The sequence below is a fragment of the Haliotis asinina genome, chromosome 1 (assembly GCF_037392515.1).
Source record: "Haliotis asinina isolate JCU_RB_2024 chromosome 1, JCU_Hal_asi_v2, whole genome shotgun sequence".
Lineage (NCBI taxonomy): Eukaryota > Metazoa > Mollusca > Gastropoda > Lepetellida > Haliotidae > Haliotis > Haliotis asinina.
In genome coordinates this window covers 104,037,311-104,056,705 of record NC_090280.1, presented here as the reverse complement: position 1 = coordinate 104,056,705, position 19,395 = coordinate 104,037,311, and the positions used below count along the sequence as shown (strand labels likewise).

The window sequence follows — 19,395 nt, the reverse complement described above, 5'->3', positions numbered from 1 at the left end:
AGAAACTCAGAGGCAGTTCTTGAAAGTTTGATTACAAGTGTCAAATGCCACTTTGCATGTTTGCCATGTTTATCAGTCAGAAAATAGCCTCCGTATTTACACAGAAACAATGTCTCGCTTTTACACATGACACTGATGGCATTGATATGATCTTGTGACTGAAACTTTGAAATCCTGTTTAGAACCGGTCAACCTCTGCTTGTTATACAGGCAGACTAAATGCTTCAGGTAGTCAGACTTCACAGAAATATGGAAATAGGTGAAATTTTGGGGTGAAACGATAACAATGTTTAAAGACTCATCAGCGTAAGAATATAGAAAGTCAAAACATACAAGAAAGTTTTCTAGGTTTCTTGTTGGTTTGGCGTGTTAGACCTTGAATCACAAATATTGCTGAGTTTGACACAAATGAAAAACTGTTTTCTGCCACAGGGTGCTGAACAACAAAGATGAAGAAATTGAGTTGTTTTCATCCATAGAGTGCAAGGGCATTGTGGGTAATGATCAGCGCTATTATGTGCTTGATCTCCTACGAACTTTTCCACCTGATGCCAATTTCCTGCCAGGTACTTTCTTTTCCCCCTCAAAGATGAAACTGTTTTATTAATTTAAAGCGCGAGACAATTCGTTCATATGACTTTCTGGAAAGAACTGCAGTAATGAGCAGAAGCTGTTTTTTTTCCTGCTTCCATATTGATATTATGTCTCCATGAACCAAACTGACCTTAAAGTCACTGAGAAGCTGAAACTTGTTTCATATTTTGTCTCAGTTCTGGAGTTGATGATGATGATGATGATGATGATGATGATGATGATGATGATTCTAGTTAAGGAGGGAGATGAGCTGAGCAAAGAGATGAAGGAACATGGCTACCCACGAGATCATCGGCACAAGCTGGCCTGTCTCAGACAGGAGCTCATTGAGGCCTTTGTAGAGTAAGTAGATCCCACATGGTGTGGCATTAAGTCAGTATTTGCTGGTCTGTCAAGCAGATACTCCTCTGACAATCACCTTGTGCCTGAGCATCACAATATTAATATGTTCAATATTTCACCCTTGAAATTTATGGACTTTCAACAACATTGTATAAAGAGTAATTTCTCAAACCATGAGTGTCAGTTACTTCTAGCGGAATTTTGGTAGTTTGAGCTTTAGCTCATAATTTTGGAAAATAAAAAACAGAAGCCAATTTATGCTCGCAGCATTAAAACATAATTTGATGTCTTAATATCTGTACAAACCCTGAATAAAAACGTTGCTTAAATTATCAATCACTGGACTGTCTGGTCTCAGTTATTGACAGATTGCTGCTAGACAACTAATATTTGTCTGGGTGCCACTATTAAAGACACTATGATCCTTTATCTGTGCATTATGTTGCCCATCAGTGCAAGATTGGAGATCATGAGTTCATGTCGTGCTTTCAGAAACAGATACGTGGCGTTTGTACGGCACGCAGCCTTCCAGTTTCAACAGCTACAGCTGCTTAAACAGAATAAGGTCAAGGACACAGACAATAAGGTCACGGACACAGACAACAAAGTCAAGGATGGGGACAACAAAGTGATTGAAAAGCATGCAGAAAAGGAGGCCGAGAAAGCCGTTTTAGAAGTGAAGGTGAGATATCAGACAACACGTCCTGCAGTACACAATTATACTGTATAATTATTTGGTCATCTCTTGTAACTCATTTCTGCTTAGCATCTGTTCCATGAACACTTTCATACTGCAACACTTACAGCTAACTCCCATGGCTTAACATTGCCTAACTTGTTTTATTTGTCAGAAGAGGTGAGTATGAAATATTCTTGGACCCTGTTGCTGTTGTATCAACCACTACTTTGACTGATCCAGGCTTGAGTGTTTAGATGGATTGAATGTGACTTCTGTGTAAAGTAAGAAAGAAGTTCTAGTTTGTTGTGTACTTTGCTCAGTCCCCTGAGAAGTTGGTAAATGGCAGTGCTGAAGACCCAGTGCAGACAGCACAGGCCCAGCTGGAGAATGACATTGCCACAGAGGAAGCCAAGAAGATTGTTGAGACCCTCACAGGGACGGACAGTCAGACATGTGAGTTACCATAGTGACTGGTTGTCGAGGTGGCATACTGGTGGTCTCGTACTTACACCAGAGCTCAGTGCCGTCTCCTTTGCTAGTCCATGTGCATTTGTCTGAAATAAAGTCAGCTATATGGCTAATATATTGTTGATATTGGCTTCATTGCAGATCAAGTCTTTAAAGGGCATTTAGAAGTGAAATACATAAGAATGAAGGTTTTATGGATATCAACTTCTTTATTATGGGAACAGTTACCTGATGAAGGAGTAAGCATTAACTCCGAAACATTGTGTTCCTTCATCGGGAGTAAGCATTAACTCCGAAACATTGTGTTCCTTCATCGGGAGTAAGCATTAACTCCGAAACATTGTGTGCCTTCATCGGGAGTAAGCATTAACTCCGAAACATTGTGTTCCTTCATCGGGAGTAAGCATTAACTCCGAAACATTGTGTTCCTTCATCAGGAGTAAGCATTAACTCCGAAACATTGTGTTCCTTCATCAGGAGTAAGCATTAACTCCGAAACATTGTGTTCCCATAACAAAGAAGTTGATATCCATAAAATCTTCCTTCTTCTTCATCGCAGATGCTGAAAAATGCAAATTCATGCCTGCAGACTCTTAGTAAAAGTGAAGGTCAAACAAATTTTATCATAAATGGTACAACTGAAGTACAAAGACAAGCTTTGAGAGGCTCACTTGAAGTGATGTATTATGCAATGTAACAGTTCCACAAGCCTTAACTCCTAGCCTTCTGTTCCACAGTCGAGGAGAACACGAAGGATATTGTGAAGAAGGCGGGTAAAGCAGTGGGCTCTCTCAGTGACACAGAGTTCAACGTGACCTTCAACCCAGATGTGTTCCAACCTCATGTAAAGCATGCGGACCCAGAAGTAAGAGTTCTCTTCCCTGATATCTTCACTAGCAAAACTGTGAACATCCCTAGAATACATCTGTGAGTGTATTTATGAAAACTGCCACCCTCACAAGATATGACATGTTAGCTCCCAAAGTTTTCTCCTTCTCCCATTGCAGAGCGAGATGTTGAAGAGAGAGAAGCAGCTAGTGAAGGATGCTGCTGAGTTCCTCGTTCTACACCAAATACCAACACTCGTGAGTAACCGGCTAATGTCAGAAAACACATGATAGTTTGACTCACCTGCTTCTTACTATTGATGCCACGCTCCATCAGTCATGGAGATTTTTCGCTCTATCTTAAAAAGTTTTAATAAATGCCTTCATTTTCAGTATTTGTTAATTTGTTATTTTATTTTGTGTTCTATATAATGTCAGTGATTTACCTGAAACTGATTTATAACATAATTTTTGCATAACATGCTTTGTTAGTAGAAAGATTCTTTTTCATGAGAGATGCCACTGGGGGTACATAAAAAGCATTAAAAAGTCCATTTTTGATCCCAGCGTCAGTTGTAACTGTAATTTGGAATGAAATATTAACAAGACAAAAACAACATTTATGTCTTGTTTGACCACCTCTACGGAACCCAGAATGGACCCGTCCACCAAGAGCAGGTAACTGTAGACGCCAGCCTCGTACTTCACTTTCCATGCTGTCGTTCGCTAGTATCAATATGTATATCCATCAACTTTGAACATGTTGTATATTCTTCCCTGATGTTTCAAGATAAGTGCTTCAGAAACAGTTACTATATGTTTGGTCATCTTTTATTCACATGGGCGATAGTTGATAAGATGTTTTGGGAAATTGTTATTCATCATTTACGTCTTAATCCATGTTGGCTTGGAATGTGCTTGTCATGATGGCGGACAGGAGGCAGCTTACTTTTTCAAACTAGCATGTAAGCTTTTTTGGTTGTCGTCTTACTGAATTTGTAGATAATTTACGTCTTTTTCTGGTAGACATGGTATAATAATTGATTTCCGCTAGAATTGTGTTCATGTATATATGTATTTATGGGGTCCATGTTACGGAATTGAGCTACCATGTGCAAGTGCTTTTTTAAGTACAGTCTTCTTGCTGGTATGGTGGACATACTCCGTGCTGTGGTATCTTCAGGCCAAGGCAGCCATTGAGGTTCCTGAAGGTCACGAAAACAAGGGGCTTTACTCCATGTATTTCATAGTGTCCAAGAAGGACTGAGGCCTGAACAAAATGCTAGACGTGACGTCTTTCAGGATGGAGACATTGCACGCAGTGATGTGGGGGATTGGCTCATGTCAGTCAATCTCAAAGACGCTTATGTATATGTACCAATGCTACCTGACCTCAAGAAGTACCTGCACTTCTCCTTCAATGGGATGTGCTACCAGTTTTGTGTGCTCCCCTTTGATATCTCCAGGGCGCCAAGAGTGTTCTCCAAACGTATGTTAATCCCAGCTCAGTTAGCCAGGTCAGAGGGCAGGTTTTGTTGCCCGTACCTTGACGACAGGCTGCTCCACGCATTAGGGTAGCCGTTGCAGGTTATGGGTATTCTCATACATGGATCATCACTTTCAAGAAATCAGAACGTATACCGACACAGGACCTGGTTTTCTAGTGGGCAACATTCAATACAGAGAAGGGGATTGTCTCCCTGTCTCAGGAACGCATTGTCAAAATTCAGAAAACTGTTTTTCAGTTTCTTGGGACTCCCACAGCTTCAGCTGAGTCGTGGCTCCAGTTGCTGACCCTCAGCTGATTTTCACAAGGACAGGGTCAGCATGACATTGCCAGATACCTATGGCCCTAAGAGAGGCAGCATCTTTCATGTCACAGCTCCTATTGAACTCGCAGCTTTCACCCAGCCTTCCCCACCGGGTACCTCTCTGCGACGTGCTCACGTCTTAGATGTACCTAAGACCCTCAAGGCTTATATCAAGCAGACATTGGCTATCTGGAGAGATAAGCAATTGTTTTGCTGTTAAGGTGGCGGTAAGGCTGGTCTGCAGGCAAACAAGCAGACCATATCTAGGTGACTTGTCTCTGCCATTTGTACAAGCTATACACAGAAACGGTTAACTCTATCTTTTGGTTTAAACGCTTATTCGGTTAGAGCTGTAGCTACATCTACAGCTTGTGCTGTGGCTCTAACTGTTGAGGAGATCTGTTACGCAGCTGTTTGGAGTTGGCCAAGTACATTCATCCAACATTGTCAACTTGACACACACCAGCGAGCGTGCTTGGTGAAATGTGGTTTCATGTCGCCCCCTCCCTCCCTAGGTAGATTTAAGACCCGGGATGGGAGTAGGGCATGCATAGTTCGCTGCCTCATTTGCATATAAGCCAACTAGTTTACCCTGGACCTGGACCACACCCTCGTCTGATTGGCTGAAGGAGTCACGTGGCCAGGTAAGCGAACTATTCCTTATTTTATAGTTGGGAAATTCCACTTCTCAGGGCTTTACTCTGGGACAGAATGCCTCTCCCAGGACTCGTGTCTTTAGGAGTCTGTCTTATGCTTATATGTACCCCAAGGAGGATCTCTCACAAAAAAGAATTGAACAAACCTATAGAGGTTGCTGAATCTTTGATGATAGTCCCATCTCCATTCTGTGGTCGAACAAAAAACATTTTTGTTTTGTAAATATTTTATTCAAGATTATAGTTACAACTGTCGTTAGGATTTAAATGGACAGTTTAATGCTTATATGTGCCCTTTCATCAAAGAATCAGCAGCTGCTACAGGTTTGTTCGAACTTAAAGACGTAATAAACATGGTTGCAGTGGAATAGCCTTGTGTTTACCTGTCACCTCATTAGATTCCTTCATTGGTACAGTGTGTGAAACACAGGTTTGGTGCCCCTCCATGATATTTCTGAAAGCGACACAAAACCGAACATACTTTCTTTGAATAATGTAATCCTTGCAGATCAATGACTGCCTTGACCACACCTCATCCCCCATTGATGGCCTTACTCTCACAGAGGCAATGCATAACAGGTACGTTCCAACAACAAAGGGGACTTGCACAGTTATCTCCCTTACTTCAGGGTGAGACGCTAAATTGAAAGATGTAGACCTGATGGTTTGTCTAAATCATATCACTTCTCAGAAATGAGCCCAATGTTACTCTAAATAACTTTCTTAGGACTCTAAATCACCACTAAGTGTCTTGTCAGCAGTACTATGATGTGTCACTTCGAGTATTCTTCCCCAAAAGTTTGTCTTGATTGAGCGGTTTAAATGTAGAATTTAAAGCCTATTTGTTATATATTTAAAATACTTTGCTAACACTAAGCCCTTTGGAAATGATTTTCAGTATGGTACAATTTGCCCAAGTCATTTTTGACTAGGGTAAGGAGGTTGTTATTTGTGCATGGTGGTGGGTCGATCTCCATGTTGGACGGTGGTATGGTTGGGCGCCACTATAAAACTACACCTGTCTTAATTAGAACAAGCAGGCAGACATCCACACAGATGTTTTGAGACAAACAGAGACTTTCATCACAATATTACCTTTGTTCCAGAGGTATCAACATGCGCTACCTTGGCAAGGTTGCTGAGATGTTCTCCAAATACCCCTGTGTCTCATATGTACATGTAAGTGTCATTTTAGTATCTATTTTCTTTTTGAAATACTGGTATGCTGATGTTTCAGATATTTGCCAGTAAATTTGCTGTCAACTTTAGTGGTTGATGTTAATTTTGAATGTTTGTTTCTCTTATGTTTCTAATATATCTGTTTTAATCTCTCTATTTGTCTGTGACAGAGTATAGCCATCGGAGAGCTGATCAACCGTGCCATCAAGCACCTGTTCAAGACGTACATGCAGGGAGTGGACATGATGAGTCTGTCAGCCGCCATCAGCCATTTTCTCAACTGCTTCCTGGGATCTTATGCCTCCCCCCACGCTCAGGTCACCCCCGAGGAGGTAATATATCTATCTATCTATCTCTCTCTCTCTCTCTCTCTCTCTCTCTTCTCACACACACCCACACACACACACACGCACACACACACACAAAAACAAAAGAGGATGTGCTTGTACATCTCAATGAAGGGATGAACGCACCAGAATTACACTGGCAGTAGCTCTCTTGAAGTTAACAGATGTATGTGTGATGAAAGTTTGTCTTGTTGTGGCTTTATGGTTATGGCGTATCTGTTCTTCAGCTTCAGAGCAAAACTGCGAAGAGGAAGAGCAAAAAGAAGAACAAACAGAGCACAGTATTCAGCATCGGTGAGTCAAGGACTTCATGTGTAAAGTGTAGACAGGCTAGTCTCATACCTCACAGTAACATGTGTCTCATGGTTGAACTCATCATCTCTCATCGCCAGCTAGAGGGGTTGGAGACATTTTTCTGGATCAGTTTTCTAGTGATGTTATACGGATGATCTCTACAGGTCTGCTATTTTCAGATAACACAGAGTGGCTGTCAGAAACACCAAAAACACTTTGGAAGAAAATTGTTGATGAAGTTGACGAATATTATGGTTACACTTTGGAATGGTAAGTGTCTGAATTCATAGATGAATGTCTAAATACTCATCACATCAGGCTGGCTTAATGTGTCCTCTCTGTTGGTTATAAGAACTGATTGCTTGGTTACTTGGCCTACTGCAAGTCGTCTTGCCATCATGGATCACTGATTAATAGTGTCCACTGTCAGTTTTTAACTTTCTACTGTCCTGGTTTGAATCTGTCAGGGCAGCATGAAACAACAGCATCCAGAAGGGTGGTGGAGAGGGTGTCAGGAGTTTGTTAAGCTTGGCTTGGTTTGAATCCTATTATCTGAGTGTCTTCTTCCCATTAGCATCATCATAACAAGGATTAGGAGATAGCAGACGGGTAACAATGGCCGCTTACTTTGGAGACCACCACTGTCAATGGTGCGATGACATGTTGTTACTGCAGTCCTGCAGCTTAAGTACAACTTTTCCTCAACAGTTCATTTCTGTTGACCATCCATCTTCTTTCCTCCCTCCTTTAAACTTTCTCCCACCTTCAGTGTCATTGCTACACATGAGTTGTCTCCCCTTTGTTTAGTGATTCTGTGGATGCTGCTACTGAGAAGTACAACCTCCATCGAGCTGCGCTGTTGCGAATGTTCTGCCGCACATGTGGTGTTCAGATCCTGCTGAGGGAGTACCACCTTGATTCTCGTAACAAACAGATCTTCTACGAGGATGACATCATCAACGCTTTCCCCATTGTGAAACATTTGCATCCCAAGGTATGAACACCGGAGAATTTTATATAGAATTCATCCTGTCTCGCAGTTGTAAGTGTGAGACTTGCTGGAGGAAAGACATTCCCTGGACAAAAATGAGTGGCACTGGAACAATACTTGGTGTTGTGTCATTGAGGATGGGAATAGGTCCTATTTACCAGGAAACAAGTAGATAGTACTACATTTTGGGAAAATTAGCAGTTAATATTGAGCAATTTGTGAATTTGTATGACAAAAGTTTGTACTGATGTTAACAAGCAGGAGTTAAGAACTGGGTTAGAATTGGTCGTCAGCAACCCATGCTTGTTGTAAGAGGTAGATAAGAGATCAGGTGGTCTGACTAGCAGACTCGGTTGACTCATGTCATAGTAACCCAGTAGAGTAGATAGATGCTCCTGCTGTTTGTCACTGAATTGTCTGGTTCAGATGCAGTTAATTTCAGATGGACATCATATAGCAGGAATATTACTAAATGTGATGTTAATACAACATAAATAAATACGGTGTTAAAAAACAGGTGTTTTTCCCTTAGGCCACTGATGCCTACCACTTCTTCACGAGCGGCCAGAACAAGATCCAGCAAGGTTTGTTACGAGAAGGGTATGAGCTGATCAGTGAAGCCCTCAACCTTCTCAACAATGTTTATGGAGCAATGCACCCTGAGATCGCTGCCTGTCTTCGTCTCCTGGCACGGCTCAACTACATTATGGGCGAGTACGGTGAGGTCAGTATGTTTGAAGTATTTCAGTGAATACAAGCTGTACAAGCACTCATGTTATGCTTCTGTTGTTTCACACTTTATGTGGATCAAGAAGAATGTACAAAGAAGTAGGAATGTTTGTTTATTGATCCTGGAAAAAGAGGAAGTAAATTCCAATTGGCTCTTGTAATTCCTTGTAAATATTTGATTAATACTACTCATCCTAACCTGGAAAGTTGTGGAAAGTCTGAGTTAGGGACTAGCAGTGTTAATTTGTCCAGTATTTATACAGGCTAGGTAGAGATAAGTCAGCTGGAAATCGGCCTGAAACTTTCACTTATGGGATGGTAAGTGATGGATCTAATTAACGGAGTTAGCCACAAAGAGGTCACTTCTGTTGTTGGTTTTCAGGCGTTGTCATTCCAACAGAGAGCTGTCCTCATGAGTGAGAGAGTCCTGGGGATTGATCATCCCAACACCATCACAGAATATGTAAGTAGCAGGGTTTTATGTGACACGTCAATGTGCATCTTTTGCATACAAATGTCGAGCATGGACACAGAAAAAAAGTTTAGAGTCCATTCCACAGCTTACCTGTAATGGATTGTATTTGGCTGTAACTGACTGGCATGATTGTATGTTACAGGCACACCTAGCTCTGTACTGCTTCGCCAACAACCAGGTGTCCAGCTCACTGAAGCTGATGTACCGTGCTCGATACCTGGCCCTACTGTGCTTCGGCGAGGAGCATCCGGAAGTCGCTCTCATAGACGTGAGTGGTTAAATACCTACCTTGTTGGCACAGTAGTTGATAAAGAGAATTGTTCTTCATGCCACAAATCAGTTTGTTTCTGTACGTTAGCAGATTCACGATCCATGGGTGTTTAACCCACTTCCTGTCCAGCTAAAAACATAGTCATTAGTCACATGGAAGTGAGTCTCCACAGAGTAATCATAACTTGTGATTTCTATTTAAGAATGAAAATTGAATGTTAGTGTCATCTTCTTTTAGAATTTTTTAAGGTTTTGTTAACTTTTGAACTTTTGTATTTTTTACCTACCTCACCATAGGTCTATAGCATATTATCTCAAGCTTCGCCTAGTAGGAGATCTGATGGAGTCGAATTGCTATTCAATCTTGAATGGTTACTTCGCAATCGTCATGATACGGAAGTATCTGGATCTCCCCACTGCGCATGCTTGCAGACTCCACGAGAACTTCACTTTTACGTCAAGCGTCATCTTGTCTAGACGTGTTTGGGTTGCTATCTTTTTTTTTTCAGCTAATAAAGTTTGATTTACCAGCTTTTACACTGATTCCTTTTATAAGTTCTTGGTGTTTGGGTAGGTAATATGTTTCAATCTTTGTGTCAGTTATAGCGTCTAAATTCGCTATTGTACACTTGTCGGCTACCTCATACGAGACACGGTCGAGTGTCTCTTATTTTCGATATTGCCTCCGTTGATATTTCTTCCGCCGTGTTTAAGCTTTTGTGTCTCATTTTTTGTCACATGTTACTGTATCTAGTGTATTTTTGCTGTCCCTATCACAGGGGCAGCCATTTCACTTGTCATTTGCAAAGCAGCTGCTGCATGTGCGAGTGGAGCAGTCCATTACATAGTAAGGGGTGTTTTTCATATCCTTATTGTCACGTTTATTTTTTCATTTTATTACAATAGTTGTGTGTGACACAACACTTGTGTGTGGTGTGTAAAGGCCTGAAGTCCGGCAAAGATCCTCACCCCTGGTGTCCGGATTGTGCTACGATGTTGTGCACCCTTGAGCAGCGTTGTGCGGCGTGTATGAGTTTGACAAGTGTAGAGTTTACAGTTTTCCTGGCTGTGGTTAGGAAGAGGTGTGGTGTGTAAAGGCCTGAAGTCCGGCAAAGATCCTCACACCTGGTGTCCGGATTGTGCTGCGGTGTTGTGCACCCTGGAGCAGCGTTGTGCGGCGTGTATGAGTTTGACAAGTGTAGAGTTTACAGTTTTCCTGGCTGTGGTTAGGAAGAGGTGCAGCATGTACGAGTTTGACAAGTGTAGAAAAACTCAGAAGTTACGCAAGATGTCCCGTTCGCCTGCGTCCTCATCAGCATCCAGATTGTCAGCGCCTTGTACACCGGAGTTGCAGACAGTGCTGGAGAAGCCTGGGGCTGCGTCTGATGCTTTGTCGAGAGTGGAACCGACACTGATGCTGACACTGATGCCGACGCCATCTACCCAGGCTGGGAGTTGGGGTGGACTTGTCAAAGCCAGATGCCCTAGCGCACCCGGAGGTACAACAGATTCTACGATCATTGCTAGTACCTATCACTTCAATGACGTCGGGCACATCTCAGGAGCTGACGGACTTTGCAGCGACGCCGAGAGAGGTGCACATCCGTTTACTGACGTCTGTGGCCGCATCTCAATCAGCAGGAGCGCCGGGCTTGATGAGATCAGTACAAGGGTTGGACGCATCAGCATATGGAGCACCTAGAGGCGCCACTACTGTCACCAGCTAGAGATCAAGATGCACAGAGGCTAATCATCGAAAGCCTACAGACTCAACCAGGGGCGCCCCCCCCCCACCCAAGGCAGAGGGAAGCGGATTTTTTTTCAGGCGCTTTACTCACCTAAACATGTGCTTGCCAAACAGCATGGTTACAGACACAGCCTAAATGCTAGCAAGGGTGTCGCTGTGAACAAGATTTCACAATGATCAGTTATCTGCCACACCGGTGATGTCACGTCTACAATCTGATTAGTCCTCGAGGGACTACGCCCTGCACAGAAAGTGATGTTATTATTCCAGTGTTAGGAAGTTGCCTACATTTGTCATAGTCATTTTATGATGGAAAGATGTTTGTACACATTAGACTAGCAGTCTACAGTGTCATTTGTCACTTCAGAGGGCATAGAGATCTTCGCCCCGTAAAGAAAGCCAGTGATGTTACATCTACAATCTGATTGGTCTTTGAGAAACAACGCCCTGTGCAGAATGTGGTCTTACTGTTCCAGTATCAGGAAGTTGTTGGTGACTTTCAACGCTAGAGAGATGTCGATTATACTCTAGATTAACAGTATACAGTGTCATTTGATTCGTCATAGAGGTCTTCTAACAGCAGACTCAATGCTGCCTAACAGGAGGCATGCAGCAATGAATGGCAGTTTCTGATTGGACAGCCAGCCAGCAATAAATAGACTTCCTTGGAATGTTAGCACGTTCATAATGAACAGCGTTGATGATCTGAAGTCAAAGAATGACGCATCTTCACGCATACAAGCTTATCTTGAGAGAAGTCAACTCAGTGTACAGGTGGACTTCACTATCAGGCTATTAACTCAGCTTGGATGACTTGAGAATCTAACTCCTCGGGTTTTGATTCATCACATCGCTGTCCAAGGTTCGGGGGGGGTCGAAGTTCAAGCCGATGATTAAAACAAGTTCTACTCTCTCCATTATCACTATATCAGTGATAATGTCTACTCGGTCTGCTCACATCACCTAAGGATATGACCAGACGAAGACGCCTACTACGTCTATGACAGCGGTTTCTGGGTCATGGTTTCATGTCCTGACCGGTTTACGACATTGGGCATCTTGAGACCTGCTATGGTAGACTCGCCAGTCAATGTTTGCGCAGGAACATACATATTAAGCTGGCATTCAACAACCATCTTTAGGTAGACACCTCTCTCCAAGGATGGAGTGCCCATCTAAACAATGAGGTTGCAGCAGGATTCTGGAAGAAGGAAGACTGAGCTCTTCACATCAGCCAGTTGGAGATGAAAGTGGTGATGCATGTCTATATTGTCGACAACACCGAGAGACAAGCTACTGATGATCCAAAAGGACAACTCAACAGTAGCCTTCTAGGTAAACAAGGGTCAACAAGGCCTCAACCTCTACTACACCTGACGATTCTACCCTTCGACGTGGTCGACAGTCTGAATCTCCAAGTAGTATATACTATGGTGGTTCTGTTCCCTTGGTAGTAGTAGTATATACTACTCTCCAAATAGAGAGGCGTTCCAACTAATCGGCTTCCAGAGTGGGACCAGTTGCAAAAGACTTTGAGGGCCAAGGGTTACTCATCTCAAGTGGTGAAGATCATCACCCGGGCACACAGAGCTTCCACTCAGTCACTCTATGATGACAAGTGGGCTACATTTGAGAAGTTCTGTGCCCAGAAGTCACAGGACCCGTTGTTAGCGTCACCCCAGTTCATGGTGGAGCTTTTAAGGTGCTCGAGCAACTCAACAGCAGTAACAATGGGACTTACCTGTCAGCATTAAACTCAGTGTTAGCTGTCAGAGGAGACAGGAAGGTCTCGAAGGTACCAGAACTGTTTGCTATGTTGAAGGCATTCAAGGTGGAGAACCAAAAGGCACCTGAACGTTACGTTACAGCACTTGAGAGGTCGCACCTATGAGCCGCTGGACAGGACATCGTTTGACAACTTAATGGGGAAGACAGTGTTTCTGTTGGCGCTAGCTACAGCGGCGAGAGTTTGTGAAATTCACGTGCTGGATGTGACTAGGGTCCGGTTTGAACAGACCAGACATGGTACTGTAAACTTGGACCTTTTCTTGGATTTCCTGGCAAAGAACCAGCTGCCAGGTCAACCAGACAGGTTATTCACCATCCCCCCTCTGACTGCCATCATCGGACCAGAGGATCGGGAAGAGCAGTTACTCTGCCCGGTTCGGGCCCTCCGATCATATATCAGGAAGTCCTCTCTTCATTGGGGAACCAGGAAAAGGTTGTTCCTGCCTTTTTCCATGACGACTAGAGGGGAAGTCACCAGGAACACAGTAGCCTTATGGTTACAGCAGACCATCCTGGCGGCTTACAACACAGAATATCTTCCACACCCGTCATCTAACAACCTGCCTGAGATTCGAGCGTTAGCCTCAACTATGGCCCTGCACAGAAACTGTACAGTTCCTGCTTCTGGCGGTCCTCTACAGTGTTTGCCAGCCATTACTTGGTGGTGGAAGATATGGAGGGGCTGCAGCCTTTCAGACCATTGGTAGTTGCACAGCAACTCATGCGTCCATCCACCGTATTTGGAACGATCTTACTGACCTTGGTCTATGGGGGTCTTGTACTTACATGAGATAATGTACCGTACCCCGCCGGAGGTTAGTATGTGACCTACTACTCTGATTCTGGTTCCAGTGACCTTCACGAGAGATTGTTGCGGCAGACCGTCTTACGGTGAATCAGAAGTGGTCCAGCTGCCCCGAGGCATATGTGGGATTTTGCTGACAGTCCTCTGGAGTCCTACACCACCGTCCTGTCTGTTGTATCCATATGCTATAGACCTATGGTAGGGTAAGTAAAAATTTGTTAACGGTTAGTCCCTCCCAACGCTGGATGCTCCTCCCCACTACGGACTCTTCAGACCTAGAAGTAAAAGTGAAGTTCTCGTGGAGTCTGCGCGCATACGCAGTGGGGAGATCCAGATACTTCCGTATCATGACTGTCGTTGATTGCAAGGTAGCCATTCAAGATTGAATAGAGATTCAACTCCATCGGATCTCCTACTAAGCAAAGCTTGAGGTAATATGCTATAGACCTTTAGTGAGGTAAGTATTTAAATATCTAAAATATTTAGATTTTATCAGTTTGTTTCCGAATAGTCCTGTGACACTAGTCGGTGTTGTACTCCATCCTGGTGAGATGGTGGTGCAGATCATTTGGTGTTTTCTGATCTTCTGCAGAGTAACATTGGCCTGATACTACATGCTGTCGAGGAGTACGAGTTGTCCCTCCGCTTCTTGGAGCAGGCATTGCAGCTGAATACAAAGTATGTGTTATGTGCTTTAAACACTCTAGCATCCTATCCTTTCTTCCTGAATTTGCTTGTGACGTGAAGCCTCAGATAGTGAAATAAAGAAGTTTCCCGCAGACCCTGGCTCAGTGAATCTACATACAGTGGACATGGGTAGCCACTTGTCTAAACAGTTGCATGTCATGATGCACAGCTGCCTCCCTTTGGTGGTTCAAGCTGACATGAAATAATAGGAATTTTGTTTTAAGTGGCTTTTGATACACTCACTCACTTTAATTCAGTCCATGTTTGCTGTGTGTTTGCAGGTATTTTGGTGTGAAGAGTTTGAAAGTGGCAATGAGTTATCACCTGGTAGCCCGTACACACTCATGTCGTGGTGACTTCCGAGCCGCACTGCTCAGTGAAAAGGAGGCTTTTGCCATCTACAGGCAGACAGTAAGTCACTTGTACAACATGTCGTTGGTGAAGGCAGGGATGTACTAGCGAGCTCCTTGGTGTACACTGTCATGTTCAGTAATGGCCACAGTGAGAGACCAATGAGGATTAAATGTTTCGTTAAAATACATGCAATTATTTGTGTCAGCTTCGATCGTAATCACGCAGTCACATTCTTCCTTTTGTTAATTTTTATTTTTTTTGTTTCTTGATTTGTGTTCATTTTGTGGAAATGTTCTCTCCTTAGTGTGTATTTATTGCACTGTCATGATATTTTGACAGCTGGGTGAGGACCATGAGCGTACCAAGGAATCATCAGAGTGCTTAAAGCACCTCACACAGCAGGCGGTCGTTTTCCAGAAGAAGATGAACGAAATCTACAAGGGCGAGAAGAGCATCACGTTCCCCCCGATACAGATCCAGACACCTTCCCTCTCCAGTGTACTTGACACACTCAATGTCATCAACGGCATCGTCTTTGTCCAGATCAGGTGAGGTTTTCATTGTCGTCACATCATCAGATAAAGTCGTCATGGTTACATGATTTGGGAAGTCATTGCTGGCATGGTTACATGATTTGGGAAGTCATTGCTGGCATGGTTACATGATTTGGGAAGTCATTGCTGGCATGGTTACATGATTTGGGAAGTCATTGCTGGCATGGTTACATGATTTGGGAAGTCATTGCTGGCATGGTTACATGATTTGGGAAGTCATTGCTGGCATGGTTACATGATTTGGGAAGTCATTGCTGGCATGGTTACATGATTTGGGAAGTCATTGCTGGCATGGTTACATGATTTGGGAAGTCATTGCTGGCATGGTTACATGATTTGGGAAGTCATTGCTGGCATGGTTACATGATTTGGGAAGTCATTGCTGGCATGGTTACATGATCAGGTGAGTATAGAATACTGTCAGGACAGTCTTAGGGCGATTCTGCACACTTGTCATCGTTGTTTCATATTGAACGTGTGCCATATCCTGGTAATACAACTAAGATGAACCTGTTGTTGTTGTAGTCATGACGACATTGAGAAGTTCAAGCAGGAGATGACCAAGAGGACAACAGATCAAAAAGAGCTCCCAGAAATTACAGCGAGTGGTGACGCAAAGACGTCAGACTCTGATAATGCAAACACAAGCGCAGTTGATGGCGCGCCTTCATGTCAGGACTGTGCTTGTGATAACAAACTCCCCAGTGAGCCTGCTCAACTAGTTAATGGGGACATGAAACTCCAGGAACCCCTTCCAGAGGTTACTGTGACAGAGGGGAGATAAACGGGGTCATCTGTGTGCTGAACATAAGAAAACCTTTCTAAGGGAGACAACTCCAGGCAGCAGCAATAAAGGTCATAGTTGACTAGACAAATTGTAGGCGGTGTAGTTGTGTGTATTGTGAGAATTGAATGTGCGACCTTGACTAGCTGTGGGTTGTCTCCCTTTGTATATAAAATGGAGCCCAACAGGGCATTGCATATCATCTGCAGATGCAAATAGCAGATTCACCAGTCTTCCTTCATCGTCCATTCACCTGCATATGTGTTTGTCTTTCACTTGGATATTGTATGTGGAGCGTGCACCTGCGATGAAGATAACGTACAGATATCTGGTTGAGAACAAGTCATGCTGACTTGGACAAGCCGTGTGTGTTTTTGTGCCTCATGTTATTCCATGGCAGCGTTTGCTGCTTCTGTAATCAGAATGGCTGATCAAAATATATATGAAAAACATTTAACCATGTGAGACAGGCCTACGTTGATCCAAGTGTGTTGAAGCTTTCAGTGTCGACATTGACTGAATTGTGCTCCATGGAGAAAACCGTGTTGCGACCCTTCATCTTTACATCCATGTATAAGCAGCTGGTACAGTGCATTTATTAAACGTTCAAATTAGTTGTGAGGGAAATGCTACCTCGTTGTATTGCTACTGCTGTACTTGTGCGTCAGCTTCCTCCAGAGTTCCCTATACCCCTCACATCAAATCCATTATGTGATAATTTTACCAGGAATATATTTCTTTTGTTTGAACATGTCAAAATAGGTAAATCTACTTGTTGAATGGATGATAGTGAATCTAGATATGATCGTGTCCATTGTCAGTTAGCCAGACTATAGATCCTTTATTTATGTTAGATGTGCTTGAACAGATTCGCCATTATGGCTTTGTAGTGATCACAGTTCTGGTGGTGCAGTGCTACAGAAGTCAGGAACAAGATACATTTGTGATGAAGTAGTGATTAGAGAGAGGTGACGAAACTTTGGTGCTGATTTGTTGCTGCATGTTTAGCATATCAGCACGGATGTGTAACACAGTTTAGTCAAGGATGTTTTGTCTGTGGATATGTAACCAGAGCTAGTTCTGTTGTGCCAAGTTTGAATCAAGTGGTGTGGAGAGAAAAGTGGCTGTTAGTGTTGACAAATTGTTGACTATGCAGGCCGACGATGCCTTCTGGGTGATCATCCTCCTGTAGCCAGGATGTAATATCTCCATCCCTCTATGCAAATACCCTGCAAACTTAGGGCACTATACCTTTGTTTGGAGCATGAATAGAATGCTGAAAATATCCTGATTTGAAGAATGGAACTTCACTTCCCTAAACAAATCGTTAGTTCAGATTTGATGCAGGGTAATAGTATAATGGATGGGAGTATAATGGATGGGAGATTGTATACAGTGGATAGTGAAGGATGCTTGTGTTTGACATTGTTAGTGGATTGTTCATCAACAGTACATTGTTGTCGGCTGATACAAGAGTTATTCCACACAAGATGGCTGCTGTATATTAATGAATAACTCTGAGTTCCAAACTGATAATTTATTCAACATCATTCTACATGATCATCAGTAATTGGATAGGCTAAATATTGTATATGACCAAGAATACATATTTATATTTGTCTTTTAACCAAGAATAACTGTACCAGCTGGTGTAGCAAGAGAAGTAGTCAACAATTTCTGTAACAGTTGAAACATGATGACATGGTAATTTCTGCTACATGGGTATTGTGCCATGGAGTGGTATGCTGGAAGTTCCCATCTGGGAGCACCTGTTGATACGTAGTTTATAGACCATTCCATTACTTCTACAGATAGCATTCCTTTGTAGCTGTTTTGCTGAAATTGTTAAAGTTATTTTATTAGTGCTACTGACAGTAGTCTGTTTTGTAGAAATGTTAAACATCTGTTTTGCTTTTCATAAATTACTTCTTTTACAACCAGGACCATTTGTACAGAGAATGAATATTGCATTTGTTTATGATATATTAATACTCCAGACTTTTTAGAAAAAACAAGTCTCTTGAATAATGTTGCTTTTTCAGTGGCTAACATAACCATTGTCCTGTGTAGACGTGGATTACACAAACAGTCCTTCTTTGGTCTTGGTAATATGGCTGGCGACATCTCAGAAATTTGTCCTTTCCTGTTAAGAAGTACACTACTAAGAAGAAGCTCAGGACTACACAATTCTTTCATATTAGTGTAGAAAGTCATTGACACTTGCATAACTTTGGCAAGTTTACACTCACCATGTTAACACGTGTGACCTTGGTAAATATCAGGGTCATGGCCTTTGTCACCTAGGTCAATATCTGGGACAGGGTGATAGAGGCCGCATTTGTTATCAAAACCAGAACCTGAATCAAATGTGAGTTGCAGGCATGTTGTGTTTGATGTGTGATATAGAGATGTTTTCGCAAGATGCATGCTCAAGACTGTATGTGTTCATTAGCCAATGAGTACTAAACTGTCAGAAATAGAAAAAAAATGTTTTTAGGCTGTTACTCTGTTTCCTTCAAAATCACACAGTTGCAAATAGGATATGTCAAAATAACTCACTTCAGCCTAACTGGGCATTCAGTGGGAGGCTGAAGATAATATGCAGAAAGCAAATTTACTTGTAAAATCGGGCAAAACATGAAAAAAAATACCACCAGCTGCTGAAAACAATAGTTCAGACTATAGATGGCACTTAGGTCCGTCAGCCAGGTATAATCACTGACTGTCGACTCACCTGGCATGAAGTTCATGCACTGCCTATGGGGTCATCACAGGGGGTCATCTCAAAGATTTATTTTTTGCTTTTTGATGTTTGTTGAATATGTCTCATCTATTCATTAAAAATCTTACATGTCTTTCTTTTCATGAAGCTTATGTTAAGAAATGTAGAAGACTATGACACCAGATATCCACAGAAAAGCATCATATTACATGTCTAAAAATGTGAAGGTGTCATGACCACCCGAACATTGACAGGTCTGGATATTGTTAGGAGATGCTGTGTACTTCCCTTC

The 19,395-nt window shown here is 42.6% G+C and overlaps 1 protein-coding gene across 1 annotated transcript in view; it reads left to right on the top strand.

Annotated features, from left to right (window-relative positions):
* The window catches only part of LOC137257690 (clustered mitochondria protein homolog), a 55,609-nt gene extending 36,580 nt beyond the window's left edge, over nucleotides 1-19,029 (top strand). The window contains exons 15-33 of the mRNA XM_067795069.1: nucleotides 433-566; nucleotides 828-936; nucleotides 1,429-1,618; nucleotides 1,936-2,068; nucleotides 2,821-2,948; nucleotides 3,091-3,168; nucleotides 5,886-5,956; nucleotides 6,484-6,556; nucleotides 6,727-6,888; nucleotides 7,131-7,197; nucleotides 7,377-7,467; nucleotides 8,005-8,191; nucleotides 8,721-8,912; nucleotides 9,300-9,380; nucleotides 9,535-9,660; nucleotides 14,595-14,680; nucleotides 14,971-15,100; nucleotides 15,383-15,591; nucleotides 16,123-19,029. Of these exons, the coding sequence (XP_067651170.1) occupies nucleotides 433-566; nucleotides 828-936; nucleotides 1,429-1,618; nucleotides 1,936-2,068; nucleotides 2,821-2,948; nucleotides 3,091-3,168; nucleotides 5,886-5,956; nucleotides 6,484-6,556; nucleotides 6,727-6,888; nucleotides 7,131-7,197; nucleotides 7,377-7,467; nucleotides 8,005-8,191; nucleotides 8,721-8,912; nucleotides 9,300-9,380; nucleotides 9,535-9,660; nucleotides 14,595-14,680; nucleotides 14,971-15,100; nucleotides 15,383-15,591; nucleotides 16,123-16,381 (2,506 nt within the window). The 3' untranslated portion in view covers nucleotides 16,382-19,029. The remainder of the gene's footprint in view (nucleotides 1-432; nucleotides 567-827; nucleotides 937-1,428; nucleotides 1,619-1,935; nucleotides 2,069-2,820; nucleotides 2,949-3,090; nucleotides 3,169-5,885; nucleotides 5,957-6,483; nucleotides 6,557-6,726; nucleotides 6,889-7,130; nucleotides 7,198-7,376; nucleotides 7,468-8,004; nucleotides 8,192-8,720; nucleotides 8,913-9,299; nucleotides 9,381-9,534; nucleotides 9,661-14,594; nucleotides 14,681-14,970; nucleotides 15,101-15,382; nucleotides 15,592-16,122) is intronic.
* Nucleotides 19,030-19,395: the final 366 nt, after the last annotated feature.